Source organism: Myotis brandtii, unplaced genomic scaffold (genome assembly GCF_000412655.1).
Source record: "Myotis brandtii unplaced genomic scaffold, ASM41265v1 scaffold478, whole genome shotgun sequence".
Classification (NCBI taxonomy): domain Eukaryota; kingdom Metazoa; phylum Chordata; class Mammalia; order Chiroptera; family Vespertilionidae; genus Myotis; species Myotis brandtii.
The window spans coordinates 558,014-583,463 of NW_005368264.1; the positions used below are offsets into that span (position 1 = coordinate 558,014).

The window sequence follows — 25,450 nt, forward strand, 5'->3', positions numbered from 1 at the left end:
CTTCATAGTTGTAGCCCCCGTGGCTACAAAAATGCCTTATACATTGTAGGCACTCAATAACTATTGGCTAACCGATTGAATAACTGAACTCTGGCCTAAAATCTCTGACCTAGAAGATTCCTTCGGTCCTTAGAAAGTTTTACAAGAATAAAAGATGCTTCCTCAAAGAATCTGCAGATGAAGAGATCAGAATGGAAGTAACAGGAGTGTGTAAAGGGATACTTCAATTGGATAATGTTGCTGATAAATAATAAGGATGGTGGTGGTGCTAAATGAGTACACACACACATACACACACACACACACGCACGCACACATACATGTGCACACACACACACATGCACGCATGCACATGTGCATACACACACACAATTTAAGGGGAGGAATGCTCTGGGATGAAAATGGAGAGGAGACCATGAGATTTAACATAATGTCAGAAAGGGTCTTTTGTAGAGAGGTACCCGTCAGAGTCCTGACACATCAATTATTACCCAGAAAGAACAGACAGGTTAGAGTTTACTGTCAAGTTGGTTATTAGAAAGAGAAGAGTGTGGGTAGCAATTCACAGATGGCTAAGACAGAAGGAAAAAGGATTGTGTGCGGAAATAGCAGGGGCCCTCTTCTTAATGACGGTGGAATGGTTTCCAGTTCTGTCATGTTTTGGTATCTGCTGGGATTTGAGTTTCCCGAAAGAGAGGGCTAACCTGTGGCCAAGCTGCGTGGCTGTGAATTTGCGAGAGTGACTTTTCCCTCGTGGAAGCCACCAGGGAGACCCTGGCGGGTGAGGAATACACGGCTTCCAGACCCTACCCGGGCACCGTGTCTTTCCTTAGGATGCTGCAGGCCTGTGAGTTACCGGGAAGAAGACAGCAGTCAGTTATGGGAACAGCAGTTTATTTCCTGATGGTTTATGGAAGGATGTTCATCTCTTTACACCTTCTCAGGAGGGTCTGCAAGGTAGCCTCGGCTGCTCTCTGGACACTGATACAGGGGTCTTGCCGAAGTGCTTGGAGCCCTGAGATGGAGAGAATAGCAGAGTCCGGTAGGGAAGGAAAGTCAAGGCCCAGGATGTGCGGCACTGCGGGCCCCCCACTGAGGGTCAGCCCTAGGTGGGCTCCAGCTCCCAAGCTCTCAGTTTACCCTAAAAGGTAGGATTTGGAGCCACAAGCTGAGAATGTGTTTTAACACTGAAATGAGGTAAGAGAAGATCCTGACCTTACGATCAATAGACAACTGGAAAACTGTTGGCTAGGATGCCTGGAAAGGGTGGGACTGGGCTTGGCTTATACCCCAGAGATATTCCAGCATCTGGGGAGCAACAGAGACAACAATGGGGCACTAGGGTTTTCAGTTTCTGGGCTGGCATGAAACTTGGAGCAGCATTCGTTTCTCTCTCTCTGAGAATACAATACCCTGGGCGGAAACCGGGGCTGGTACTCACGTGTGATCAGTTGTTCTTTGTCTAATAACTCCACATATTGGTTGGTCAGATTGAGAACAATGGCATCTAAAATCAACAGGAGAAAAAGATGCTGACTTCATTAGAGAGGAAGAGGCCATGCGAGGGGTCAGGCCAGACTCTGCACCTGGTCAGAGGTTAAATGGTCTGGCTAGTGAATGAACAAACTATACAGCACTCCACGCACCCCCAGGATGATGTGAGGATCATGACTATTGGGTCTGGAGTGTCGTCACACACTCGATGTGCATTTGAGAAAGCACGTACTGAGTCCTCCCCGGGGCTGTGCCAGTGGTTGTCAGGGTTTCAAATGTGTGTAAGACATGGTCCCTGTCCTCAAAAAGTTTACAGTGTAGTTGTGGGATCATATACATGATTGAATAAAGAATCCTTACTCTTCAAAGTGGCCATGCTAATGGGTCTGTTCACTGTGGGCTTGATCAATTGGAACAGACTTAGAATTACATAATAGAAGGGTTCTCAGAGATTCACCTACATCCTCTTTTATTTTATAGACCAGACAAAGAGGCAACACAGAGAAGTTAAGTGTATTGTCCAGAGTCACACAGCAGAGCCAAGGTCTGCTGGCCCCACACCAACACACTTTGCACTCACATCCAGCTGCTGTTAAAGCTCTCAGCTTGACTGAGCTTAGGTGTGTTATGGTTTATGTTAAGAAGTGATGCAAAGGAAAACATTTAGACAGGGGCAGCAGGCTTGAAGCAAAATCTTGGGGAAAAGAAGGAGCAATGGCTTGGAACCAAAAGAAGCACAAAGGGCCCAGAATGCAGAGTGAGTGTTGGAAAGTCAGGAGATGTAAGTTTTCAGTCCCCAAAGAGAACAGGTTCCTTTGAAGGGAGATGTTGCAAGACATAACATTTTTCCTTTCCTTCCTTCCTTCCTTCCTTCCTTCCTTCCTTCCTTCCTTCCTTCCTTCCTTCCTTCCTTCCTTCCTTCCTTCCTTCCTTCCTTCCTTCCTTCCTTCCTTCCTTCCTTCCTTCCTTCCTTCCTTCCTTCCTTCCTTCCTCCCTCTCTCCCCCCACCCCTCCCTCCCTTCCTTTCTTTTCTTTTCTTTCTTTCTCCTCTCCTTCTTTCTTGTCATACTCATTATACCAGTTTTCAAGTTGGAGTAAAATTGCAGTCAAAGCACAACTAGGTGCAAAGAGCAGACATACCTGAGGGGGGAATGTGGAGGTGCCCTCACCTGTGAGTTTGACGGCTGTACTCCTGATCATCTCCCAGTTGCTGCTGAAGAAGGTGAATGAGTGTGTGTGGAGGATCCACAGGATTTCCTGATTTTTCTTGGCCTAGAAGAGATACGTATTGCAAAGTGGGCAACCAGAAAGAGTTCTTTTTCTCAAAATCAGCAACTGAGAGGTCATAAGAAGGAAAAAAATAAAGGCCAGAGAAACTCACACAGCCATTACTTATTCTATTGGAAGATGTCTTATGGCTATTCCAACCTAAATTTAATCGGAAAGGTACTGGGCTTATGGGTCTAATCGACAGCCGTGTTGCAGGAATCTAGAACAGATTCTAGCCAGGTCTTGGGAAATAGGGCAGAATACCAAGAATCACTGCCGTCTTTCCAAGACAGTTCTGCGTCTGGCCAGAGATCCCTTGCCCTGTTGTTTGTCTTTCTGGGATTTGCTGGGACTCTTGCCTGTGATTTTTCCAGGCAACATTGACTGCACACTCACCAGTTTCACACAGAATTGCCTATAGAAATCCCTGGCCCTTGGTGGATCCTGGCCGTCAAGGAGACGGTCTAATACCCCATAGAGATCCTGGAGGCCCAGGAAAGGAATGGAGACCACCAGGACATCACGGCAAGCCTGAAAGACAGAGTTTTCTGTGTCACAGTCCATAGTGCTGCACCGCCTCCCAGAAGGAAGACATGTCAACTAGTGTTGGGCAAGGAGCAGAAGTCAGGGACGTGAAGGGCTTCCTAGTCGGGGTTGGCACCTTCCCGGTTTCAAGGATGGAAGAGCAAGCTTGGGAAGAGGTGGCACGAGAGAACCCAGGGTTGGAGAAGTGGTTTTCAGGTTCAGTTGCGAGTGGGGACTTCAGTTCTGACTCCTGCCCAGCCACTGGGCACCCGGGCACTTTCGGCCGCAGGAGAGGAGAAGGCGCAGGGGTCTGTGCAGGGGCCACTTACAGCTCCAACCTTGGGATTGGGGTCCCAGAGGTGGAGAAGGAATGAAATCATGCTCTTTTTAATTTCTTCCGCAAAAAAAATCTTCCACCTTCTTCCTGTTAGGGATGCCAGATTCTCAAATAAGGCAATGGCAGTCAGTCTCACATCGTCCTGCTCCTGTGGCGACAGATGCAAGTCATCGGTGAGCCCCCTTTCCGGCCATTTCCAGCCAGAACCCCCTCCTCACCCCCACCCTGCCCGGCCCCATTTCACAAAGGAAGGCTGGAACCCATGCATGGCCACCGACCGGTCACAGCCCCCAGATGTTCCCTTCCCAGCAGCTCGCTAACCCACATGACCAAAGTTTAAATGACTCTGGGTCAAGGGTTTAAGGGACACCACAGATTCGGAGACTTGGTTGCTGCCTCTGAGTGGCTGATGGGGAAAAGTGACCACAGGAATGAGAAGCAGGAAGCAGAAGGCCAGGGAGAGTTCCTGTTTATTTTGTATTTACACAGATCAGCCTGACTATATCAGGAGCCTAGGGTTATGGCGTTTCTAATCTAAACTGTCTAAGGCCCAGGACCCTTCTCCAAGTTCCCAAATACTTTTTTAAGAAAATATTTTTATTGACTTCAGAGAGGAAGGGAGAGGGAGTGAGAGATAGAAACATCAATGATGAGGGAGTCATTGATTGGCTGCCTCCTGCACACCCCACACTGGGGCTCGAGCCCACAACCTGGGCATGTGCCCTGACCAGAAATCGAACTGGTGACCTCCTGGCTCATAGGTTGACGCTCAATCACTGAGCCATGCCGACTGGGTGCAAATACTTTCTAATGAAATCACAGGCAGCTTAGAAATTTGAGCTTTGGGTCTCAAAGAGAGAGGACAAACAAAGAAGTGCTTAGTTCTATTCTTGCATATGTGAGATTCTGGGACTTCTTTGCTTGTTGTCCTGAATGGTAGGCAATGATTTTTTAACTATCATAGGGTATAGTGGTGGAGAAAGATGCCTTCTATTACCTCAGATACTTTGCCGATATGGTTCAGAGTTCTAACAAACCTGGAGGAATTTTCCGGAGCGCTTTTCTCCAAACCCCAGGTCTAGAAAATTAGATTAAAATACCCATGTAGGGGCAGAGGAATGAAAGAAAAAGTCGTCCTGAGTAGCAGAATAATATTTAGATTAGCAATAAGCAAGGCCCAACAAAAAGCATTCCCATGAATACGAGAAAGAAAGAGAAGGTAGAGGAATTATTTCTGAAGGCAAATTAAATGCATAAGTGGGCATACAAACAAAATGCCATGAAAAAGGAAGTTAATAAAGATCGCCCAGAAAACATAATGTTGGTCTGTGTGAAAGGGCCGGCAAAGTTAAATGAATATATGAGATGTGACTTAGTGTAATAGAAATATTCTTTAAATGTCTTAGGAATGTGGTCAGGATGTATTTTCAAAAGGTATTCTTTTAAAAAAGAAAGCAGACTAATTAGTAACAGAGTGCCCAAAAAGTAGATTGATATTTACTTAAATGAATCTTTTGAATTTTCCAAAATTGATGACCTCATGATAGTTTGAGGAAGGATCAGCTAATTGGGATGATGAAAAAGCAGAAAAGAGAAGTAGCACAAGGGTTTTGGGTGCTGGGAGAGACATTGAAGTTTAATGTCCTTGTTCTGAACGGAGAAGACGAGTCACAGAGAGTAAGGTGATTGCTCAGGGTGACAGTGTGGGAAATAGCAGCAAGCTGGGCCTGGAGCTGGGACCACAGCCTTATTTTCGCTTCTACCATTTCCTCAAAGTGTCTCCATGTTCTGCAAAGTCCTGGAAAATACTTAAATATTGAAAAAAAAAGGTGAGGGGGATTTGGAGATCACAACATTGTATGTTTAATCTGTAGAAACTATAGGGGCAAAGTATCACAAAGTACAGCTAAATATGTTTGCAGAAAGAGAGCTTTACAGGAGAATAATTTGCATGTCATTGCTATTACCCAAGTTTTATCAAACTTTTATGCAAATGCAATGGAATTGATCCATAGTAGAAATGAGAAAGGTCTAACTTAACCAGCAAGATTTTCGATTGTTTTTCTTCTGCAATAAGATGGAAAAAGATGATCTCGACCACTAATGCCGCAGGTGAATGTGTGACTTTTGGAGGCTCAGATCTAAGAGAATTATGATCGCTGGGTCAACAACCACCCCAGGAAACCTAACAAACAGATGGGGCTCTGCAGGGGGGAGTTCAGACCTTTGTTGTTAAAGATGGTCATCAACTGTCTGTGTAATGGAAAAAGAGAGCACATTTGTTATTTTACAGAAGATACTGACCTGAGTGGGAGCCAAGTAAACATTTTTGAGAACCAGATGGGAATTAAGAGTAATCCTGACACATTGGAGAAAGTAGTTGGAAATGAGCAGAAAGCTCCTTGCAAAGGTCAGGTTGAGGCTAGCAGGTAAGTAAACAAGGGACACTGACAAATACGAAACTGGAGAATTCCGGACTCGGGCATCATTTGCAAGCTAAAACCTGGAGGTCTGTACGGTTAATATATTGCCAAAGAGTCACGAAGAAAGGGCAAGATTTTTTAAAAAAGGAGTGAATGACTAGGAAAAGAGGAGATCTGAGGTACTTTTTCTTTAGATAACATTTGATATTTCTCTGGCCTCATTGAGCAGTACAACACAGTCACTGGCTCGTAAAATACTGCAGGAGCTGAAAAATTAGGTTAAGATGAATAGTGAAGGAAACAAAGACTTTCCAGTCTGGAGACTGGAGGTAAATAGGTAATTGAATAAAGCCTTAATGTTTCAGAAGGAGGCAACGAGCAGTCTTCCATCTCCTCTGACAACACAACATGGAAAAAACAGGTTTAGATCACAAAAATATCAATTTAAGTTAGATGTGAAATAGATTTTTACACTAATGACAGTGAATACACCAAAAACAAATCATAAAATTAAATTTTCCAGAAGTTATAAAGGAAAATGTCCTTCCCCCGCCCAGGATGGCTGCCTGGTGTTTTTCTGAGATTCGGGTTATAAGATCAGGGGTTTGAGAAACTTTGCCCTAAAAGACCAGACAGTAAATCATTTGGACGTTGTGGGGCATCTGGTTTCTGTAACAACTAATCAACTCTGCAAACGAAGTGGGGAAGCTGCCACAGACATTATGCAACCAGTGAGCGTGCTCCACTCAGCTGGCGTGGCTGTGTTCCAGTGAAACCCAATTCACAAAAAGATGCTCTGGGCCGGATTTGGCCCAAGAGCTGGTTCCTACTGACTCCTGGATGAAATGAACCACGTAAGTGTTTTGAGTCTCTGACTCCTGGATGTGGAAAAGATAGTGTTGGAGGCGACGATGTCTTATGGGGGCCCTAGTCCAGTACTGAATATTGTCATAACTTGCATTCCCCCAAAGCACACTTTGAGATGAGGATTTAGACGTAAGTAATTGATTTAGGAAGTGAGCCCAGGAAGCATAATGTGGAGGGGGAATGCGATAGGGAAGAGACAAAAGCTACAACAGGGAATATTAATGAGTGTATTACCCTTGTGAGAAGGTGGAGCTCAATCCCGAGGGGCGAGGAAGCTGGGGAGTTTTTCTACAAACTCCTGTTTCTTATCATTTGAGGGTCCTTTCCTAATGTCCAGCCCACCCTGCTCAGACCAATTATGATCCCCGGGCCAGAGAGTCCCCTTACACAGAGAGACACAGGAAGCTAACAGCCTGCAGAGGAATTGTTCAGGTGACCTTTGTGCAGGTGACCTCTGAGGCAGGTGACCTCTGGGCAGGCCAAGGAATATGGATGGGTTCAAGCACTACCTGAACCTCTTTGTGTTCACTCACTTCTTCTGGGGAGGGAAGATTCCTGAACAGGCTCACTTACATCTTCAAAGAAGGTTCTTGTTTGCAGCACTATTTCTTTGAAGTAGAAGCTCACGTCCCGGTCTGTGAGCAGCTCCAGGATCTTCCTTAGAGCCTTCAAGCTCTCACAGACGACCTCGGTGCGGGCCAGGTGGTACAGACCTCTGATGACAGATTCTAACATTAGCTGCTTATGCTTCCGCACCTATTTTGAAATAGAGTCGCTCAATCTCAAAAACAGTTGTATGTGTATCTGGAATAGGGTAGAAGACCCCAGACAAGGAGACTGAATGTTTGTTAGGGTCACAGGTACTGCAAATCAAGAGCTACAACTTCAGCAATTTATTGGGATTTGCCCTTAATTTCTTGCAACCAGAAGTGGGTTTGTAAATAAGTATTTCAAACTCTACTTAAATAAAGTATCACCCCCCCCAACCCTCCTGTTACCTTTTGAGGGGCTCCAGAAGCTGTATTACCGAGCCCTCGGATGGCCATTTGCCTCAAAGTGGCATTGGAGTCCCAGGCGCTCTGATCCATGAAGATCAGCACGTCACAGAGATTCCAGTGCCTCCAAAGGATCGGCTCCTTCATGAGCTGAAATCAACACACTCCTCCCCTTTAGTTAAGGGAGTGGCTTCCCTTCAGGAGAGTGGCAAAGGCACTAGAACTACAGTTGAAGAGGAGGCCCAGCTGCTCGTGGAGCAGAGGAGGAAGGGCCCTTGGTGAACAAGCAAGCTCTAGATGTGAGCAGCCCACAGGTCAAGGTTATGTGCTGATGACAACAGAATACCCAGTGAAGATGCTTCTAATTACACTAAATGGGAAAACAGGAGTTACAATGCCCCTTCTCGGAACCAGCCGGGACGGCCTTTATCCCAGAGTCTGGGGGACAGTAATATGCCTTTTGGTTTTATCCCTCTCATATTTGTTCTCCACCCTCCTCTGTCCTGGGAGGTTGGCTTTTGAAGACCAGAGAGAAGGAAGAGGTTGAGGGTGGGCTCTATGTTTTCCTCACTCCTTGCTCAAGTGCCATGTCTCTGAAAGTGGCCGGATCCCTCCACTACCAAAGGTCCCCTTGAAGGTCCCTGAGAGAAATACCGCAGGGGCCCCGCAAGCCTGCTGTGAGGGCAGCTGGCCTTGCCTCAGAGAAGAACGCTGTGCCGGTTATGCGGTAGTTCTCCGAGGAGGAGGTGAGCGATGGGAGGAGCTGCCCCATGATGTCCACTGTGACTCCATGGTGCCACACGGCCATGCTCCTAGAAAACGCAAGCTTCCAGTTGTAGCAAAGGCTTGTTTATTGCTAAACAATGGAGGAAATTTTAGTCCATTTCTCTAGCAGGAAAATAAGTCCTCTAAGAAGGAATGTGCAAGGAAAGAGATTGCCTACCAAGAGCCCAATGTACTAGTAAATGCAATGTGCCTAGAACTGTTCAATGTATCCCTGTTTTTTTGAGGGGGTGGTGAGTTCTGGGCTGATCCTACCATCTCTTCCCAACCCCCTTTGCTCCTTCCTTGTTTCTTCTCCTTGACTGTATACAAGCCCTTGGTGGGTCAACTGCTCACAGTGAAGCTGCCTGTTCTGAGTTTTCTCCTTTGTATGCAGTTCTCGGACATCGGCAGGTTACCTGGCCAGTGCACACACACCCATGTGGTGGGTGCTGGGACCGTGGAGCAGTGTCCATAAGTTGTCCCCTTCGTCAGACTCCTTGGCCAGGCCTTCTCTCATGGCTTGGGTTTGCACGCACTTCAGAGTTGTGGTTGAGAGCCTGAGGGGTGGGAGGCCAGTTGGCATCACAAGAGTAAGTCAACCCCGTACAGTGTACTGAGATGTCCCGGGTTCACTCTTCCTCTTTCCCACAATGCTCCCTCACTCCTGCATTAATGGATATTGGGCCAGGGAAACACAGGCAGCTTGACCTCATACTTTAGTTTTGGGATCAAAGGGAACATCGAGATGATTTGAGCTGGTAAATAATGCCACACAATCTCGCCAACCTCTCATGAGAAAATGAAGCACTAAAGGATGGAAACTGAAAAAGACCATATTTCATTGATTCTGAAACAGCAGTTCAGAAGTCAGGATGCATCTTGCAATGGCTAGTGTGTGACCATTGTTGCCCAGTGGTTGTTGACCTATGAACCAGGAGGTCATGGTTCAATTCTAGGTCAGGGCACATGCCCAGTTGTGGACTCGATCCCCAGTAGGGGGCATGCAGGAGGCAGTCAATCAATGATTCTCTCTCCCTCTCCCTCTCTGAAATCAATTAAAAAAATAAAAAAAAAAATATATATATATATATATATATGGAAAGGTCTCAACTAAAGGAAACAAAGGAAACAGAGTGGGCCATTTGGGAAGAAGACAGCTGCTCATTCGTTCTGTGACCGCTCTGGGCAATTCTGCTGGGTATGGGCTCGGGGAAGATTTGCTCCATGGCTTAGGGATGGTAGAGCCCTATATCTTCATGGGTAGTTGAGGCTGTGCCAGAAGGCACTGGCCTTGACTTCTGCAGTCCTGGCTCTGCAACCTGCGATCAGGACAGCTCTAGAAGGCCCTCCCTGCCTGGCTACTTGCCTGCAGGGGTCCATGATCTGCTGCCGCTCCCCCTGCTGCATCACCCGCCGCCTGTAGCTCCAGGCAGCAGTGGGCATCTTCTGGCCCAGGGTGCAGCTGACCAGCTTCAGGAGGAGAGTGAACAGCTGTGGGTACAAGCTGGTCACAGGGGTGCCTATGGATACCACTTCCTGGATAGCACAGGCCACCTGAGGGGAGAGAGGACCCCTGTTCAGACAGGCTCCTTTCTTCCTAGGACACTCGCTCACTGGGCTGATCAGCAAGTTTGTTTCTCCCCAAACGACTGCCTCCCAGGCTGGCTACGTTCATGGTAAAAACACATAGAAAAGGAAGGCTTGGGCCCTCCCTGGTTGAACTCAGTGGATAGAGCACCAGCCTGTGGACTGAAGAGTCCTGGGTTCGATTCTGGGCAAGGGCACATGCCCAGGTTGCGGCTCAATCCCCAGTAGGGGGCGTGTAGGAGGCAGCTGATCAGTGATTCTCTCTCATCATTGATGTTCCTATCTTTCTTTCCCTCTCCCTTCCTCTCTGAAATCAATATAAAATGTATAAAAAATTTTAAAAAAAGGAAGGCTTGGTCTGAAAACTTCTCAGCTCAGACTATGTTTCTCTCTCTGGGCTGCCATGTTGGGCGGCTCCACATGGCAGGTGAAATGACATGTGCTCCAGCAGTGGGGTCTTTCAAAAAAAGAGGGGCTCTTCAGCTATCCTGAAGACAAATTTGGAAATGCGGAAACACAGATTTTCTTTGGGCTGCTGAGAAATTTGCTTCTGAAAATGGTAGCCACAGACACAATGATTGCTCATTTGTCTGTTATAAACTGGAGTTGATTTAAAATCAGGGCAGGAGAGGAGAAGTGTGACAAACGATACATCATCAAGTTCCAGGTGGGAACAGGCCTGTGGTGGGCAGGGAGGTCTCACTCACTGAGATGGCGTCCATGCCCGCCAGGTCGTCCTCTAACCCGCTGTCCAGTTTGACGGTCAAGGCTCGCAAGAGCTTGCTGCTGGAGGCGGGGTTCTCAGCCAGAGCCCTCCACAGCGTCTTCGTGTCCCTAGGGCAGCAGGGCAGCAAGCGGAGAAGGCACAACTCCATGGAGTAGGAGCGTGTCCATCGGATTCACTCTAAAACCACGTTATGTCTAGCCAGCATTGCGAGGCAGAGGGACATGTTAGCATGCCTGGGGGCAATAAGGCTGTTACTTAACAACCCCGCATTCTGGCCTTGGGTTACTGAGGTTTGCTAATGTCCACCAAGACAGAAGCCTCTCAAAAAGGTGAATTCTGGGCAACCAAAAAGAGGAGAAATATTCACTTTCTAATATTCACTTATTCCTATGGTGTATTTAAGAAAAAATCTCATCATTGCTCAATGAGTGTATATATATGTATATGTATATATATATATACACACACAGTAGGGAAAACATTAAGTTTTGAATTAATGAGATATTTTCAACCTTTGTTCGCTACCTTTCAAACAGTAAGCCCTTCCCCGATGCCCTGCAGGGTGGCCTTTCCTGGGAGGAGGGACCAGTTCAGTCAGAATCTACCTGTCAAAGGGCAGAGGCTTCTGTAAAAGGTTGGCGACAACTGCCTCCGTGTGAAAGCTGGCTATCTGGGAGATGGCTTCCAGAATGAACTGAAAACTTTCCGCCTTCTGCCTGAGGATTGGCAGGTGATAGTAAATTATGCCCAAGATCTCCAACAGCTAAAAAGAAAAAGCCAAAGCCAGCATTATGTCGTCATTTTCCCTCTAGGACGTGAAAGGCTCAAGGCGGGTATGGTCAGCCTATCGGTGGTTGGTGAATTATAAAAGATGTTAAAAATGATCATCGAGTCTACACATGGCCTTTCTCTTATTCAGGAGAATTGTTGATGCGCTGGGTCTTTTTCCTTAAATCAATTTAGCGAAAGGCTGCTTTTGGCCAGGTGCTGTGCGAAGCTAAGCGCCATGAGAAATTTACCCGAAGTGGATACGATGCAGAACTCTCTCCAAAGAAAGGGGTGTCTGCTAAAGGCTGTTGGGCATGTACTCAAAGGCTTGTGCGCGAGCCAGTGTACGGCCGATGGTTTGCGAGAGGTACACAGGACTGACGGGGGCATCCAGGAGTAACTGGCGTCGCTTTGGAGGGACATCTGGTCTGGGTCTCACAGGATATACAGCGATTTCCAAAGGCAAAGCGGAGCCGGTGGGAAAAGGCATCAGTGTACCTGATCTTCCAAGGCAGCTCCCTGCTCCTTCAGGGCGGCGACCATCCACAGGCCGCAGGCCGTGGCACAGGGGCCGCTGAGGGTCTCCAGACCATCCAGGGTCTCCTCCAGGAACATGAGAATCTCTCCACTCGGGATGAGCTTACTCACAACCTGAGGATACGCACAACCGGAGAAACACACGCTAGCCACCACCTCGCTTCAAACCCGGGCACCCACCACGTGCAGTTACTCCTTGTCCTGGGATATTGGAGACCGATGGGCGTGGCAAACAGTGAGCATAAGACTGGGGCCTTAGACACCAGGGAAAATACTAAAATAGGACATAGACATGACCTTTGGCCTCTAAGCAAACTTTCCCTGGAGTTGCCTTTTTTGTCAGTTTACACCATCCCAGGTCTGCTGATGCAATTTTCTCTCCAAACTAAAGTGATATAGTATATTTCATAAGGGAAAAACGACGCATAATGCTTACATAGTAATTTATATGATTCGCAGTACTTCACACACATTTCATATAGCACAGAAGTAAGTCTCACATCTGCCAAAGAATAGCTAAGACTTGAGAGTGCAGGAAAATCTATCACTGTATACTCAGTGCCATGCTGAACACCAGGTGCCTCCATACACACGCAGAGTCTGAACTCTTATGAGCCCTGCGTTTTGCTCTTCCCAGTCTCAATATTAAGAGTAGTCAACAAAAGGTCAAGAAAATTGAAACTTTGCAGTTTTGATCTCTACAAGAACTACACAGGAAGCTGGTTGATAGCAGTGTGTGAGGGTGAGTGCGTGTGTGAAAAGCGAGCGGTCTGAATGAATTCCAGGAGCGTTATCTAGGGCTTTAACTAACCACGTGGTCATAATCATGAATCTGTAGGTATGAGCACATTCCTCTTCACAACCGGCTTCCCCTCTATTACACGGCCTGGTGATGTTTGGTAGGACCATCCTTGAGAGGAAAAGGTTCCTTTTCATGAGCAGTGTGTCTCCCAGTTTGTGAGTTATCATGGTTCCCACATCAGAGGGCTAGACTAGCCTGTTCTATGTAGCACCAAATGCTTGCTTGGGGTCCAAGCTCAATGGCCATCTTTTTTCTTTCTTCTTCTTCTTCTCCTTTTTTTTTTTTTAAAAAAAATCACATTGTGATGGGTGTTGGTTTACAAAGAAAGGAAGGAAGGAAACTCATGTTGTTGAGTACCTATCATGCTTCAAACATTCTTAGCCATGTGACATATGTCCCCCCCAGGTCCCCATTTTGCTTTTCTCCCATATTCTGATCACTTTCTTGTTGTCACCACTTCTGCCTCCTTAGTCCAAGTCTCCTAATCTCACACCTAGATTCTTGTAGTTTCCTCCAAAGTTTTTCACAACTGGCACAATTTCGCTCTTGCCAGCCTATGTTCTAATCTAAACATAGCAGCCAGATGACCCTTCAGAAACATACATGCAGTCATGTTCCCCCTCACAGAACCATCACTAGTCCATAAAAGGTTTTTGCAAATGAGGTAAAGGTGTTCTGTCCTTTATTCTGATGGACTTTTTTGGACCCTTCACTGACATCTGGGGCTAATTGCCATAATACATACAACTCTACAATGTCTACTTTAGGAGTGATGCCGCCTCACACGGGGGGCGGGGGGGTGCACTTGTGCATTTTTCACAACTGGCACAATGGTAGGCAGTGGGTCCGACTCTTCCACTCAAAACCCTCTGCTGGCTTTACATTTCAGTCGCAGTAAAAGCCAAAGTCCTTAACAAGGCCTGCAAGGTTCCTGGATCAGCCCGGACTATCTCTCGGATCTCATTATCTACGTCTTTCTCCAGGGCAGTGCGTTTGCACTTGCTGTTTTCCCTCTGCCTGGAATGTTCTTTCCAGATGTCTGCATGCTTCCCGCTTTCAGGGTGACCTTCTCTAAGGGATTACCCTTTCTTTACTGGACTTTATTTTTCTCAGTGATCACTACCTGACCTGATATTTACTTGCCGGACTCCATCTACTGGGATGCAAGCTCAATGAAGGCAGGCATTTTGTCTTTTTCTGTGCTTAGAGCTTAGGACAAAGTCTGGCATATGGTAGGTGCCCAGGGCATATTAGGTGAGTAAAGGAATGATTGCATAAATGAATGAATTGATCAACCAGTCCTCACAACATCTCTGAGAAGTAGGTTAGGTCATTATTTTGAAGTTGAGAATTCTGAGCTTTGAGCAGTGCACACAGAATATACCTGATCAACTCTATAGCCCTCATTCCTTGTACTCCATCCACTGCCTCCCTCAGCCTGGAGAGGGCCGCTTGATTGACAAGGTTTCCCAGAGCATGAAATGAGCAGTAGCAGGCCTCAGCTGTACACATGTCAACCCAGAGTTCATAAACAACAGGACAAAGGTCTTTCATTCTACTTGAATGGCTATGCTGCTGCCCTCTTTGGTAGTGAGCTGTACACAGCTTACTCATTTGAAAGTCAATCTGGAATCGTCTTTACAGCCGTTGGTCAGTCCTCCATGTCTATTACCTTTGCTATTTTAGAAGAAATCTTGAGCTGGACCTGCACGTCATCAGATTGCAGGCCTTCCTGCCATCCCTGCAGTCTTTCCGCTTCCAGGTGAGCACCTAAAACCAACCACAGGAGACACAGGTAGCAGGTCAAAGACTTGATAGACATGGCGGAGGTTGGCTAGATTGTGATGAGACACGAATTCAGCTGCTGGACACTTTCAACAAACACACTGCCCGATGAGACAGTGAGCATAAGAACAGACACATATTGAGTAGTTTCTACCTGCCAGGCACCTTGTTAAATACTCGCATACAGTGATCTCATTTGTTACTCAGAAAGGTCATCTGAGGTAGACCCTCCTGCTATTGTCCCCATCTTGCAGATGAGAAAGCTGAGGCAGAGATATGAAGCCATTTGGCCACATGACGGTGAGTAAAAATAGGGAAGTCAGAACTTGTGCCCCGGTCTGTCTGACACTGACACTGAAGCCCAGGCTCTTACTACCCTACCATGCTGCTGACTATGTTGGACTTCCATTCCGTGGTGAGCTGCTGTGGGGGGAACAGGAAGCTAGTGCAATGGGAACGTCAGCACTGAGTAGGTGCTTGTTGATCTCAGTTTATAGAAGTAGACCTAAATAGTTTGCTGTTTGAATGAATGGTAGTTGTGGAAACACACACCTGAATGATTCTGTGGAAGGCCACCCATCCAGCAAAACTCACAGACTTTGGAGTCACGCAGACCTGGGCTCAAAGCCCACCCCGACGAGATCAGCGGTCCAAGCTGCTGGTACATTTTTAACCCCGGATCCCTCATCTCAAAACTGACTGAGCAGCATCCATGAGTATCAAGTGGGTATTTAATTTAGTATCACACTTGTTACTGGTGTCTAGTAGGTGTTTAATTAATACTCATGTTCTTTCTCTCTACCATGCTCATTTGATCAATCAAGAAAGAGAGTTAAAGTGAACAACAGATTATGGGATTTCTTCTTAACAAAGAGTGTTTGAAGACCTGAACTTTGCAAGTTTCAGGGAAATAAAGGGGGCTGGAGGAAGAATAGGTAGAACGATTATAGAATTTAAATTCCTTTCTTCCCTTGCACTTCCTTAGTTCATTTTTTTTTCTGGCTTGGTAAGAGCATATATACTTAATGAATTATCCTCCCACGTTCCAAGGGACTTTCATACCTATTCTGTTTCTGCTGGGTTTTTTTTTTCTTTTTGACTGACTGTGCCCTCACCCATCCCCTCCCACCAAATCCCAGCTTTTGACTTGTAATATCTCTGCGTCTCCAGCATCAGAACAGTGCTTGACACCTGGGAAAGTGTTGGGGAAATAGTTCCCGAGTGCCTGCGAGAGTGAACTAAAGGTGGATGGCACTGAACTGAGACCAGTGTGCCTGGCCTCCCTGGCCTACACACAGCTGAGCACACCCACTGCAGGGCTGTGCTCCACAAAACACCCACCGATGTAGCTTGGACAGGGGCCCTGATTGCTGGGTTCCGCCCGACACTGGGGTTTTAAATTCCTTACATTGACTGACATTGCCAGTTATTCACATGGACTCAGAGAGTGGACCAAGGGCCTGAGATGCGAACTGGGAAACCTTCCCCAAATTCTCTCCTAGAGAAACAGGATGAAAGCATCACTTCCTCCTGGGAGACCATGTGAGGGATACTCTCAAACATTCCACCCACTTTCATGGCTCCTTAAGATGCTTTGGTGTCATTATCTTTATTTCTAAAAAAGAATAATAGAACCACGGAGGAAGAAAGACCCAAGAGGCAAATTCTGTGACATAATTAGGGTATTAGAACTCAGAAATGGCTGAACTGAGGGAGTGAGGGAAAGAGAGAGGGAGAAAGAGAGAAGAAGGAGCAGAGCAACAGATGTACAAAGAGGAAAACTGGGAAGAAAGCAAGTATTTTTCTCTCCATTTGTCTTTCGCTCACCTTGTATATAGAACAGAGCAATGGCCGAGCTGTGACATAATTAGGGTATTAGAACTCAGAAATGGCTGAACTGAGGGAGTGAGGGAAAGAGAGAGGGAGAAAGAGAGAAGAAGGAGCAGAGCAACAGATGTACAAAGAGGAAAACTGGGAAGAAAGCAAGTATTTTTCTCTCCATTTGTCTTTCGCTCACCTTGTATATAGAACAGAGCAATGGCCGAGCTGGCTGCGGCCTGGCGGATGGAGGGCAGGGTGTCACAGGAGTGCGGGGCCAGAAGGCCGAGCAGCGAGCTGATTTTAAAGTTCTCCGGTGCCTGCAGGACAAAGGGGCCCCCAAGGTGATGGGGTGGCTGGATAATGCCTCCGGACATTCCCAACACTGGAGAGAGAGAGTAAGTCCCTTGATTCCTCCCTGCTGGTCCTTAGAATGAAAGGGGATATTGGACTTACCCTCTCAGGGCGGTGGAAAGTAAGCAAGCAGCACACAGATAACCACGTGGCTGGTCCTGTGGGCTTGCCACCCCGGAAAGCACTCCGTCAGGGACTGGAGACCGTTTTGGGGAGGTTTGGGTTTTAGGGGCCTCGGAGATCCCTGCTGTTAGCAAGCAATTAAACCTACTCATTCCAGGCGGGACTCACCTCCACGTCGTTGGTCAGCACTTTGGCGGTGATCTGGAAGGCTCTTTCTCTTTCCCACTCTTTTTGTGAAACAAGCCACATTCGGAGAAGCTGTTGGTCAAAGGATAAGCATCCTTTCCATAGTGTCCTGCTGATCCATGCATTCGCATTCTCTCTCTCTCCCCCTCCCCCGCCAGCCTCTGCTGCGACAGGGGCTGACCACCCTGCACACTATTGCTGAGTGGACAGGATAACAGAACCACAGAATGGGCCCTCCACTTGGGGTTGAGTGGGTTGGGCTGGACGTCTCCCTGCGAGGAGGAGGAGGTCCAGGTTGAGAGGTGCACCGGTGCACAGATTAGGGGGCCTGGGGATCAGTCTGAGCAGTGGCCCTACTCACATTAAACATTTCCTGGCAGTCTTCGGCTCGCACATTGTCCCACATCATGGTCCGCAGCAGCTTTCCTAGAGCATCCATGGACCGTTCGTAGAGAAACTGAAATCCAAGGTGAGTGGGAGGTGAGGCCGAGGCGAAAGGGCAAGGCCCCACTGGGCTCTTCCTTCCACCCGGGCCTCACCCCACGTACAATGATGTGCTCCTTGTCTTTGTCTGTCTCGCCCTCATTTCTGAGACTTTCCAGAGGCGGAAGGGGCAGCAGCCTCCGGATGTTCTCTTCCAGAATGTTCAGATTGTCATTCAGTGAGAGCCGAGGTTTCAGTTTACTGGAGTGAGAGCCACGTGAATACATGTTAAAATGATCATATAACTGAATATATTGGATTAAATAAGAACATGATGAAAATCAATTGAACTTGTTTCTTTGTACTCTTAAAAGTGGCTACTAGAAAATTTTAAATGATACCTGTGACTTGCATTATATTTCTACTTCACAACACTGTTCCAGAACCTAGTTAATTCTTACTCATATTCAAGGTTTATGTATGTGAGCTGTCTTCAGATTTCCCTCCTCTCTGTAAACATGGCAACCTGTGCCTTCCCTTATCTCGCCTCTTCCCACACGTTTGAGACATCCCATAGGTGTGCTTTGTATCTGCTTTCCCGGGAGGCTAAAACCCTTCCAGGGCAAGGCCATATTTTGTTTATTACTGTCCTTTTTGAACCCAGCTCAGTGCCTGATACAAGGATGACACTTAATCATATTTATTAAATCAAATTGTCAACTTTTATCATTAGAAGTTCAGAGAACACTTTTTGCATAAAGGTGTTCACCAAAATATTATTTGTAGTTCTTAAAAACAGGCCACAGTCAAAAATAGCAAGAGGAGGTTGGTTAAGTAATATAAGGCACATCTAAATAATAAGCTATTAGGAGGCTATTAAAAATGATTTCTGTATTCTCCTACAAAGGTGTGTCTGTGGGTCCCTGTCTTTGGACACGTAAGAATTGGAGGCAAAGAAACGTGGACTTGGAGAAGTCTGGAGCCAGCTTGCTCCCTGCAGCCTCAAGATCAACCATCCCACATAGAAGAAAAAAAAAATGATTTTTGTTACATCAACATAATAAAAGCCATATATAAAAAGCCTGCAGGTAACATCATACTCAAGGGTGAAAAACTGGAAACTTTCCCTCTAAGATCAGGAGCAAATAGGATGCTGCTTCTATTTAACATGGTACTAGAAGTCTTAGCCAGGGCCATTAGGCAAATGAATAAATAAATAATAATAAAATAATAAAATAAAAATAGGGGTAATTTTATTGTTTTTTAAAACTTTCTATGGTTTCCAAGTTTTAACAGTGAACTTGAATTTCTTATACTGCAGGGGGGGAATGCTATTTTAAAAATGTGCTTAACATTATTTTCTTCTTCAGGCTTATTGTTACTAACCAACTAGAATTGATTAAGGCTTTCACAATTTTTTTTAATGGGAAGATTAAAATTTTACTACAGGTCAAGATCTAGGAAGAAAAATGTCATTTTGCACAAAATTTCAGTCTTCATATATCAATACATCCGACTCCTCTAAGCAGCCCTTCTCTCTGTCAGCATCAAGTGACCAATCTGTCAGTTTGGCAACTCTGGAGAGAGAAAAGGGCCCTGTTTGAAATAACTCCCTGAGGAACTGTGTTCGTTTTGGGGAGGGTGCCCTGGAGTCTGCACTGATCTATAAGCCAGAAGGAGGACATGGGGGAGGAACCATTTTTTCAGTGAGAACAGCACAAATTTCTCTACCTGAGGTATCTGATGGCGATTAAGGCTTTCCACCGAACAGGGGTAGCTAAGGAATCCAGGGGCTCGTCCCTGATGAAGTCCTGCCACAAACAAGGAGGTGAAATGTTTCAGAAAAGATCAAGGGAGTTTCCCTTCAGCACGGACGCAGCTGCAACCTCACTAGACCCGTGGGTGCCCTCGGGCAGAAATACAGCCGAGGTCTGTTCCTTGGGACTGGGCAGTTTTACCCACTTTTAGGAAGACAGCCCCGCAACCTTGGTAATGGACTTCTCAGGGCCTTGCCTGAGTCCTCTCTGCTGACTCACCAGCATGTAACCGAGCAGCAACTCCTTGTAGGAAAACTTGAACCCCTGATCCTCAGCATCCTGGACAGCAATGCCAATCTCCGTGATACTTCTTGTGAAACTCATTTGCAGATCCATGTCCTAAAGCAAAACGATTCAAGGTACAAGCAGGGGTCTTAGGCAGCTCTCCTGGTTCTATAAACGTGTGACCTGGGGTTGAAACGTGTACCCAGAAGGAGCGAGACTCTCCGCTCCTTTTGCCGTGTCTACCTCAGGACACGCAGGGAAATTGAAAAACAGGTCAATTTCCACTTCCTCCCCTGACCCCCACCTGACCCATAAATTGAAGTTCCTCTAAAGTAATGGCTTTCAAACTTCTTTGACCATAAATCACAGTAGGAAACAGTTTAGAATTCCACCCAATATTTGCACACACAATATCTACACCTATCATCTATCTATCTATCTATCTATCTATCTATCTATCTATCATCATCATCTATCTGAAATAAAAGTTTTAGGATAGTTATTACTATATGCAATGTATTTCTCATTTATTTAAGTACAAAAATGTTGCTGGTTGTGATTTATTAAATGAATTTCATGATCTACTGGTGGGTCACAACCCACAGTTCTAATGACCCTGCTGTAGTTTGCAGCCCAACTTCCAAACCATTTGTAACCAAATACGGCAACTTGCTCTGTCCTAGATTAGGCTCTGGGATCCTGGCTTCAGAACCGGGTTGATTAGTTATATTGGGATCCTTTCCTCTGGAATCAAATCCAGAGGACACCTATGCTTACTGCACTTCCAGGGAGCATGATTTGTGTTCAAATATGTAAGTTCAAATATATCACATACCTTGTTCATCACAGACATGCCCAGAACCTGAAAATTCAAAGGCAAAAGCAGATACTGGAGCAGCAGCGAGAGAGTTTCGGCGCCCCAACAAGAAGCCCCGCCCCTCAACCTGAAGGACACAGTGAAGCAGGACCCCCGGTCTTGCCAAAGCGCCCACTTCCTCCCCCATTTTTCAAAGCGAGGCCTGGTACACTGGCAGGAACTGTCCCTCGGGTGAGCTGGAACTATGCTACAGAGGTTTCAGGCTTCTCAGTTGGAAGAGGCTGTCCTAGACTTGGGCAGGAAAATAGGGGAAGGCACTTGGCAGGAAGAGCAGTGAAAACTCCTGAAAGGACAGGTACAGGCGATAGGGCAGCTCACCTTGGAGCTGGATACAGTCAGCTCTGCTCTAATGTTTGCGTTGAAAATGCGAACTGGTTCCCATGCGATGGGTACGTGAGGGAGTAGTTGTGGGTGTTGGGCTTTGTGTTTGCGTCCTCGGTTTATTGGGTTATGGGCACTCCCCATCCAAATCTGGCATTGCAACGGTCCATCAAATTTCAGATAACCTTTCTTTGCCACCATGCCATGATATTTCATAACTGTCATAATTGACTTAAGGTGTTTTTCAAGGAAAAAATTTATTTAAAAATATATTAAAAAATAGGTAGCTGTTTTTTAAAAAATGTGCCATTGATGGATTTTTTGCATGTTGTGCCCCTCAGCGCATTTTCCTCATCATCTCTGAGGTGTTTCTTTTACTAGTCAGTGTGTATGGTGTGTTATAGCAAAATTGATTGTACCTTGAAAATGTACAGTCATCATTATCTAAAATATCTTTAATTCCTTTCCTCTTTCATTTTTATCAAAATTTTCCTCACTGATGAACTAAAAACCAATGTAACATAAAATGTTGTGGTTTTTTTTGGTTCTGTTTTCTGTTCTTGTCATTGTGTATCAAATTTTGGGTCCGTCAGAACCATCTTTTGGGGATCATGTTATACAAAGAGGTTTAGTGATCCATCCCGGAAGACCGTGGTCCACTAGGGATTTCTATTTACAACAGGTTCTCTGTTCTCATGCAACTGAGGCGTGAGAATCTTGACCCTATATGCCCTTCCACTGGCATCTGCTTACATCTACAAATCATGAGCTCCCCATGGTTCCATGCTTACCACACTCACGCATGCATAAATGTCAGCCAGGTGGTTTGTGGAGGGCACAGAAGAGGAGATAAAGGAGCATAAGGTACAATCCCTAACATCAAGGTACTAACAATCTAATGGGAGAAGCAGATGGATACATAGTCAATGAAAGCTCCCCAAATCTGGCTGTGGATAAGAATCATTCATAAAACTTTAAAAAATACAGATGCCAAACTCTACCCAGACTGACTGAACCAACCTGCCTGGAAAATGGGTCTGGGAAGCTACTTTAAACTTGATCCCTAGGTGACTATTAGGTGGCAACTTGGGACTAGTCAGCAAAAGGACTGAATTAACAATATGCAGAAAGCACTTTATGAAAGATACAAAAAGTGCTTTGGGGGCAGAAATAATGGGATGAATTCTAACTCAGTTCGGTGGCTCTGCATTAGAAGTAGAACACTCTTGGCATGTTTGAGGAGCACCAGGGACGGTTGGGTGGCTGGGATGAATGTGGAGGGGAAAACAGTACAACATGAGGTGGATTGGGTAGTTGATGGGTGACATATTTTATTCACTTAAAAGTACACATATGGCATTTATTTGTGAGCACCGTTTTATGTGGTCTACAAATATTACCATATAAAAGTTTAAACAACTATTATTAGTAATACTTTAGAGGCTATTAAACGGAACTAATAAGCCAGCTGTCCTGAAGTAGAATGGGAGTAATTGTTTGAAGTTCAAAAATAGGTGAGACCACTTTGGGTACAACTGATCTAGGAGGCATCACGGGAGTGGTATGACATGAATGTCCAAAGATCATAGGAAAGAGGTAATTTACCTGGCCCTGTTTCACAGTAAACTTTTCTGTTCCCACACATCCTCATCTTCCAAACATATCAGACCCTACCTTGGTTTGGCCTGTTCCTTTGAGCATGAAGATTCCCAGGGACTGAGTCCCCCCAAGTTTGGGAACCCCAGCCTGGAAATTGAGGCAGCCTGTCAGGGTCGTTACCTGACAGCATTGGCCATAGAGAAACAGGACTTGGGATACGATGTCTTGATCAAGCCTGGTGAGGAGCTGACCCTTGGGAGCATGGAGGGCCACGGCCCCATAGACCACCATGACATCAGTCTTGCTCAGACTCCTTTTCCCACAAAAAAGACCCTGAAGACAAGGAGAAATATGAAAAATCTGACTGAAGGAGTTTCCTTTCTCTCATGTCTTTTCCTAATCCTACGGATGACTGTAGGGGCTAAGAAACGAGCCTGGGATGATTAAAATCGGACTAAAATGGGTACTCTTGCTTGTCCAAATTTAAACACCCTGGATTGTGCTGTGGATATATCAGGCTTTACTAGAGCTACCTGTGAGAGGCTTGTGTTAATGTTTACTTATGAAATTTATCTCCGTCAGGGAAACAGGGCATTCACAATGGAAACTGTCTGTGAGGCCTGAACAGCTGGTAGGGACAAACCTAGGCACACACAGAGCTCCTTGGGGCCTTCTGGGTCAGCATTAGTGACAGAAAATAGAGTAGTGTTGTTATCTAGCTGGTCATGCTACAGGGCCTGCTGTTCCACAGTCCTGACCTGGGCTAAAGACTTGGGGATAGGAGCAAGTATGATATGACCAAAAGCTGTGGAGAAGACTGTGTGTGTTCCTTTTACCTTACATCGATTCATGAAACGCTTTTCCCGATCTTGGAATGTTTTCAGAACTTTTAAGACAATATCCAAGTGGTTCTCGGCACAGTATCCTAAAATAGATGTTATTCCCTAAAATCAGAAAAGATATGTTGGGAGTTTAACCATTCACTTATTCAATAAATATTTATTGAGCATCAATTATGTGTCAGGCACTTTTCTAGGTCCTGGGCATGCAAAAGTAAAAGGATACAGGCAAAACTCCTTGTCCTTGTGGATTTTACAACCAAGTGAAGTGATATTAGATAAACACAAATTCAGTTAATGTAAATATATAGTATTTTGATGGCAATACATGCTACAAAGAAAAGAGAAACAGAAAAGGGGATATGTTCATTGACTTTAGAGAGGAAAAGCGAGAGAGAGAGAGAGAGAGAGAGAGAGAGAGAGAGAGAGAGAAAGAGAGAGAGAGAGAGAGAGAGAGAGAAACATCAATCAGTTGCCTCTCATATTCATCCCAACTGGGGACTTATCCCACACCCTTAGCATGTCCCCTGACCTGGTGGTATGTGGACATTTAATATGGGAAAAAGAAACCTAAACACCATGGAATTTCTGAGAGGAGAGTATATAACACAACCAAATAATTATTTTATACTAGGTGGTCTTATTAACCTGGGGATTTATTTTTAAATACACATCCTCTTGTTCTTCCACATTCATATATGCTCTCCAGCCTAGGCTAGGGTAGGGAATAGGTCAAAGTGCTTTGCAAAAGCTCTCCAGGTTATACTGATATTCTCTCTAGGTTGAAAACCATTGGTATATAACATTAATTTCAGCTTGTAAACTCAATGGTTTTGATGTTTATGATCATACTCAAGTTATAAAGCCAATGTCAAAATATAGCGAAGCTACTCTTGTTAAGTAAAAATGATTAAAATTCATTTTTCAAGATTTTTACAAACCTGGTTAAATAATGAAACACTGATATTTAAACAGGGTTGTGCCATTTTCCTGAAAAATTCTTTTGGGCTACTTTGACTGTATTGCTGGATAATTCTGGATAAGTAAGACATTATCATAAGACTGCCAGATGGAATTAACTGTCATTGTCATAAGAGGAAATTGAGAGAAAGGGCTCCCACCTGTCGTTGATCCCCAAGTTGGTTGGGAGCAATCAGAAATTCCTTAATCTGTGAGCTTACAAAGTTTGTATCTTGGCAGGATGCTAAGGTGGTTCCCAAGGCCTTCCAAAGGAATTTCTGCAAAACAAAGGACAAGCAAAAGAATGTTAAGCAAGACTCGGATGACTTAATATACTTTATCCCAGGGAACCCTCATAACACCACAACCCTCAGAGGTGGGTATCAACTCTGTTTCATTGGTCAGTGTATTGAGACTCCAGGCAGGGTAAGTAATTTGCCTACAGCTGCATAAGTAGCAAGTAGCAGAAAGTAAGTGGATTCATATAACGAGGAGGGTTAGGTAAAGGCCAGTTGGAGACAGAGGAATGAAAGAACACGCCTTTGAGCATTCTTTTAGCTCCAAGTTTTTAAAACTGTAGTGGATTCTTTTCTGACAGCCAGCCTCACACAACTGGCCCAGTGGAAACTAAGACACAAGCTATGTGCTAAGTGCTAGGGCGGGGCTGCAATCGGCCTTCCAGTAGTCATTCGTCTCCCTTCTCTAGAACAGAACCTCTGGATTTCAGTCAGGAGCATGTCTATCTTGAAGACACTATGCTCCTCATTGTTCTCAGACAGTTGTGGCCCTGTAACATGTGGTCAAATGCGAGGTGAAGAGAAGGTAGCATTTCTCTAACAAGTCCTCCCTCTTTTTATTTTATTTTTTCCCCCTCTGTACTTCTCTATTTATTTTATTTTTAAAAATTCTTTATTGTTTAAAGTATTACATATGAATCCTTTCCCCCCATTGACCTCTCCCTGCTCGTTCCCACCCCCCCCCCCCCGCCCCCCCCCCCCCCCCCCCCCCCCCCCTGCTTCTTGGGTTT

The 25,450-nt window shown here is 45.6% G+C and overlaps 1 protein-coding gene across 1 annotated transcript in view; it reads right to left on the bottom strand.

Moving 5' to 3' along the window:
• Nucleotides 1-908: 908 nt before the first annotated feature.
• MROH2B (maestro heat-like repeat family member 2B) overlaps nucleotides 909-25,450 on the bottom strand; it is a 51,449-nt gene continuing 26,907 nt past the window's right edge. The window contains exons 19-42 of the mRNA XM_005876002.1: nucleotides 24,585-24,701; nucleotides 23,461-23,568; nucleotides 22,805-22,957; nucleotides 20,663-20,689; nucleotides 19,822-19,941; nucleotides 19,517-19,596; nucleotides 17,911-18,046; nucleotides 17,724-17,819; nucleotides 17,345-17,434; nucleotides 16,899-17,019; nucleotides 14,769-14,866; nucleotides 12,256-12,408; nucleotides 11,595-11,752; nucleotides 10,970-11,096; nucleotides 10,042-10,229; nucleotides 9,092-9,232; nucleotides 8,608-8,722; nucleotides 7,914-8,060; nucleotides 7,489-7,671; nucleotides 3,618-3,773; nucleotides 3,160-3,294; nucleotides 2,664-2,766; nucleotides 1,442-1,507; nucleotides 909-1,015 (exon numbers count right to left, since the gene is read on the bottom strand). Coding sequence (XP_005876064.1) covers nucleotides 909-1,015; nucleotides 1,442-1,507; nucleotides 2,664-2,766; nucleotides 3,160-3,294; nucleotides 3,618-3,773; nucleotides 7,489-7,671; nucleotides 7,914-8,060; nucleotides 8,608-8,722; nucleotides 9,092-9,232; nucleotides 10,042-10,229; nucleotides 10,970-11,096; nucleotides 11,595-11,752; nucleotides 12,256-12,408; nucleotides 14,769-14,866; nucleotides 16,899-17,019; nucleotides 17,345-17,434; nucleotides 17,724-17,819; nucleotides 17,911-18,046; nucleotides 19,517-19,596; nucleotides 19,822-19,941; nucleotides 20,663-20,689; nucleotides 22,805-22,957; nucleotides 23,461-23,568; nucleotides 24,585-24,701 — 2,925 coding nt within the window. The remainder of the gene's footprint in view (nucleotides 1,016-1,441; nucleotides 1,508-2,663; nucleotides 2,767-3,159; nucleotides 3,295-3,617; nucleotides 3,774-7,488; nucleotides 7,672-7,913; nucleotides 8,061-8,607; nucleotides 8,723-9,091; nucleotides 9,233-10,041; nucleotides 10,230-10,969; nucleotides 11,097-11,594; nucleotides 11,753-12,255; nucleotides 12,409-14,768; nucleotides 14,867-16,898; nucleotides 17,020-17,344; nucleotides 17,435-17,723; nucleotides 17,820-17,910; nucleotides 18,047-19,516; nucleotides 19,597-19,821; nucleotides 19,942-20,662; nucleotides 20,690-22,804; nucleotides 22,958-23,460; nucleotides 23,569-24,584; nucleotides 24,702-25,450) is intronic.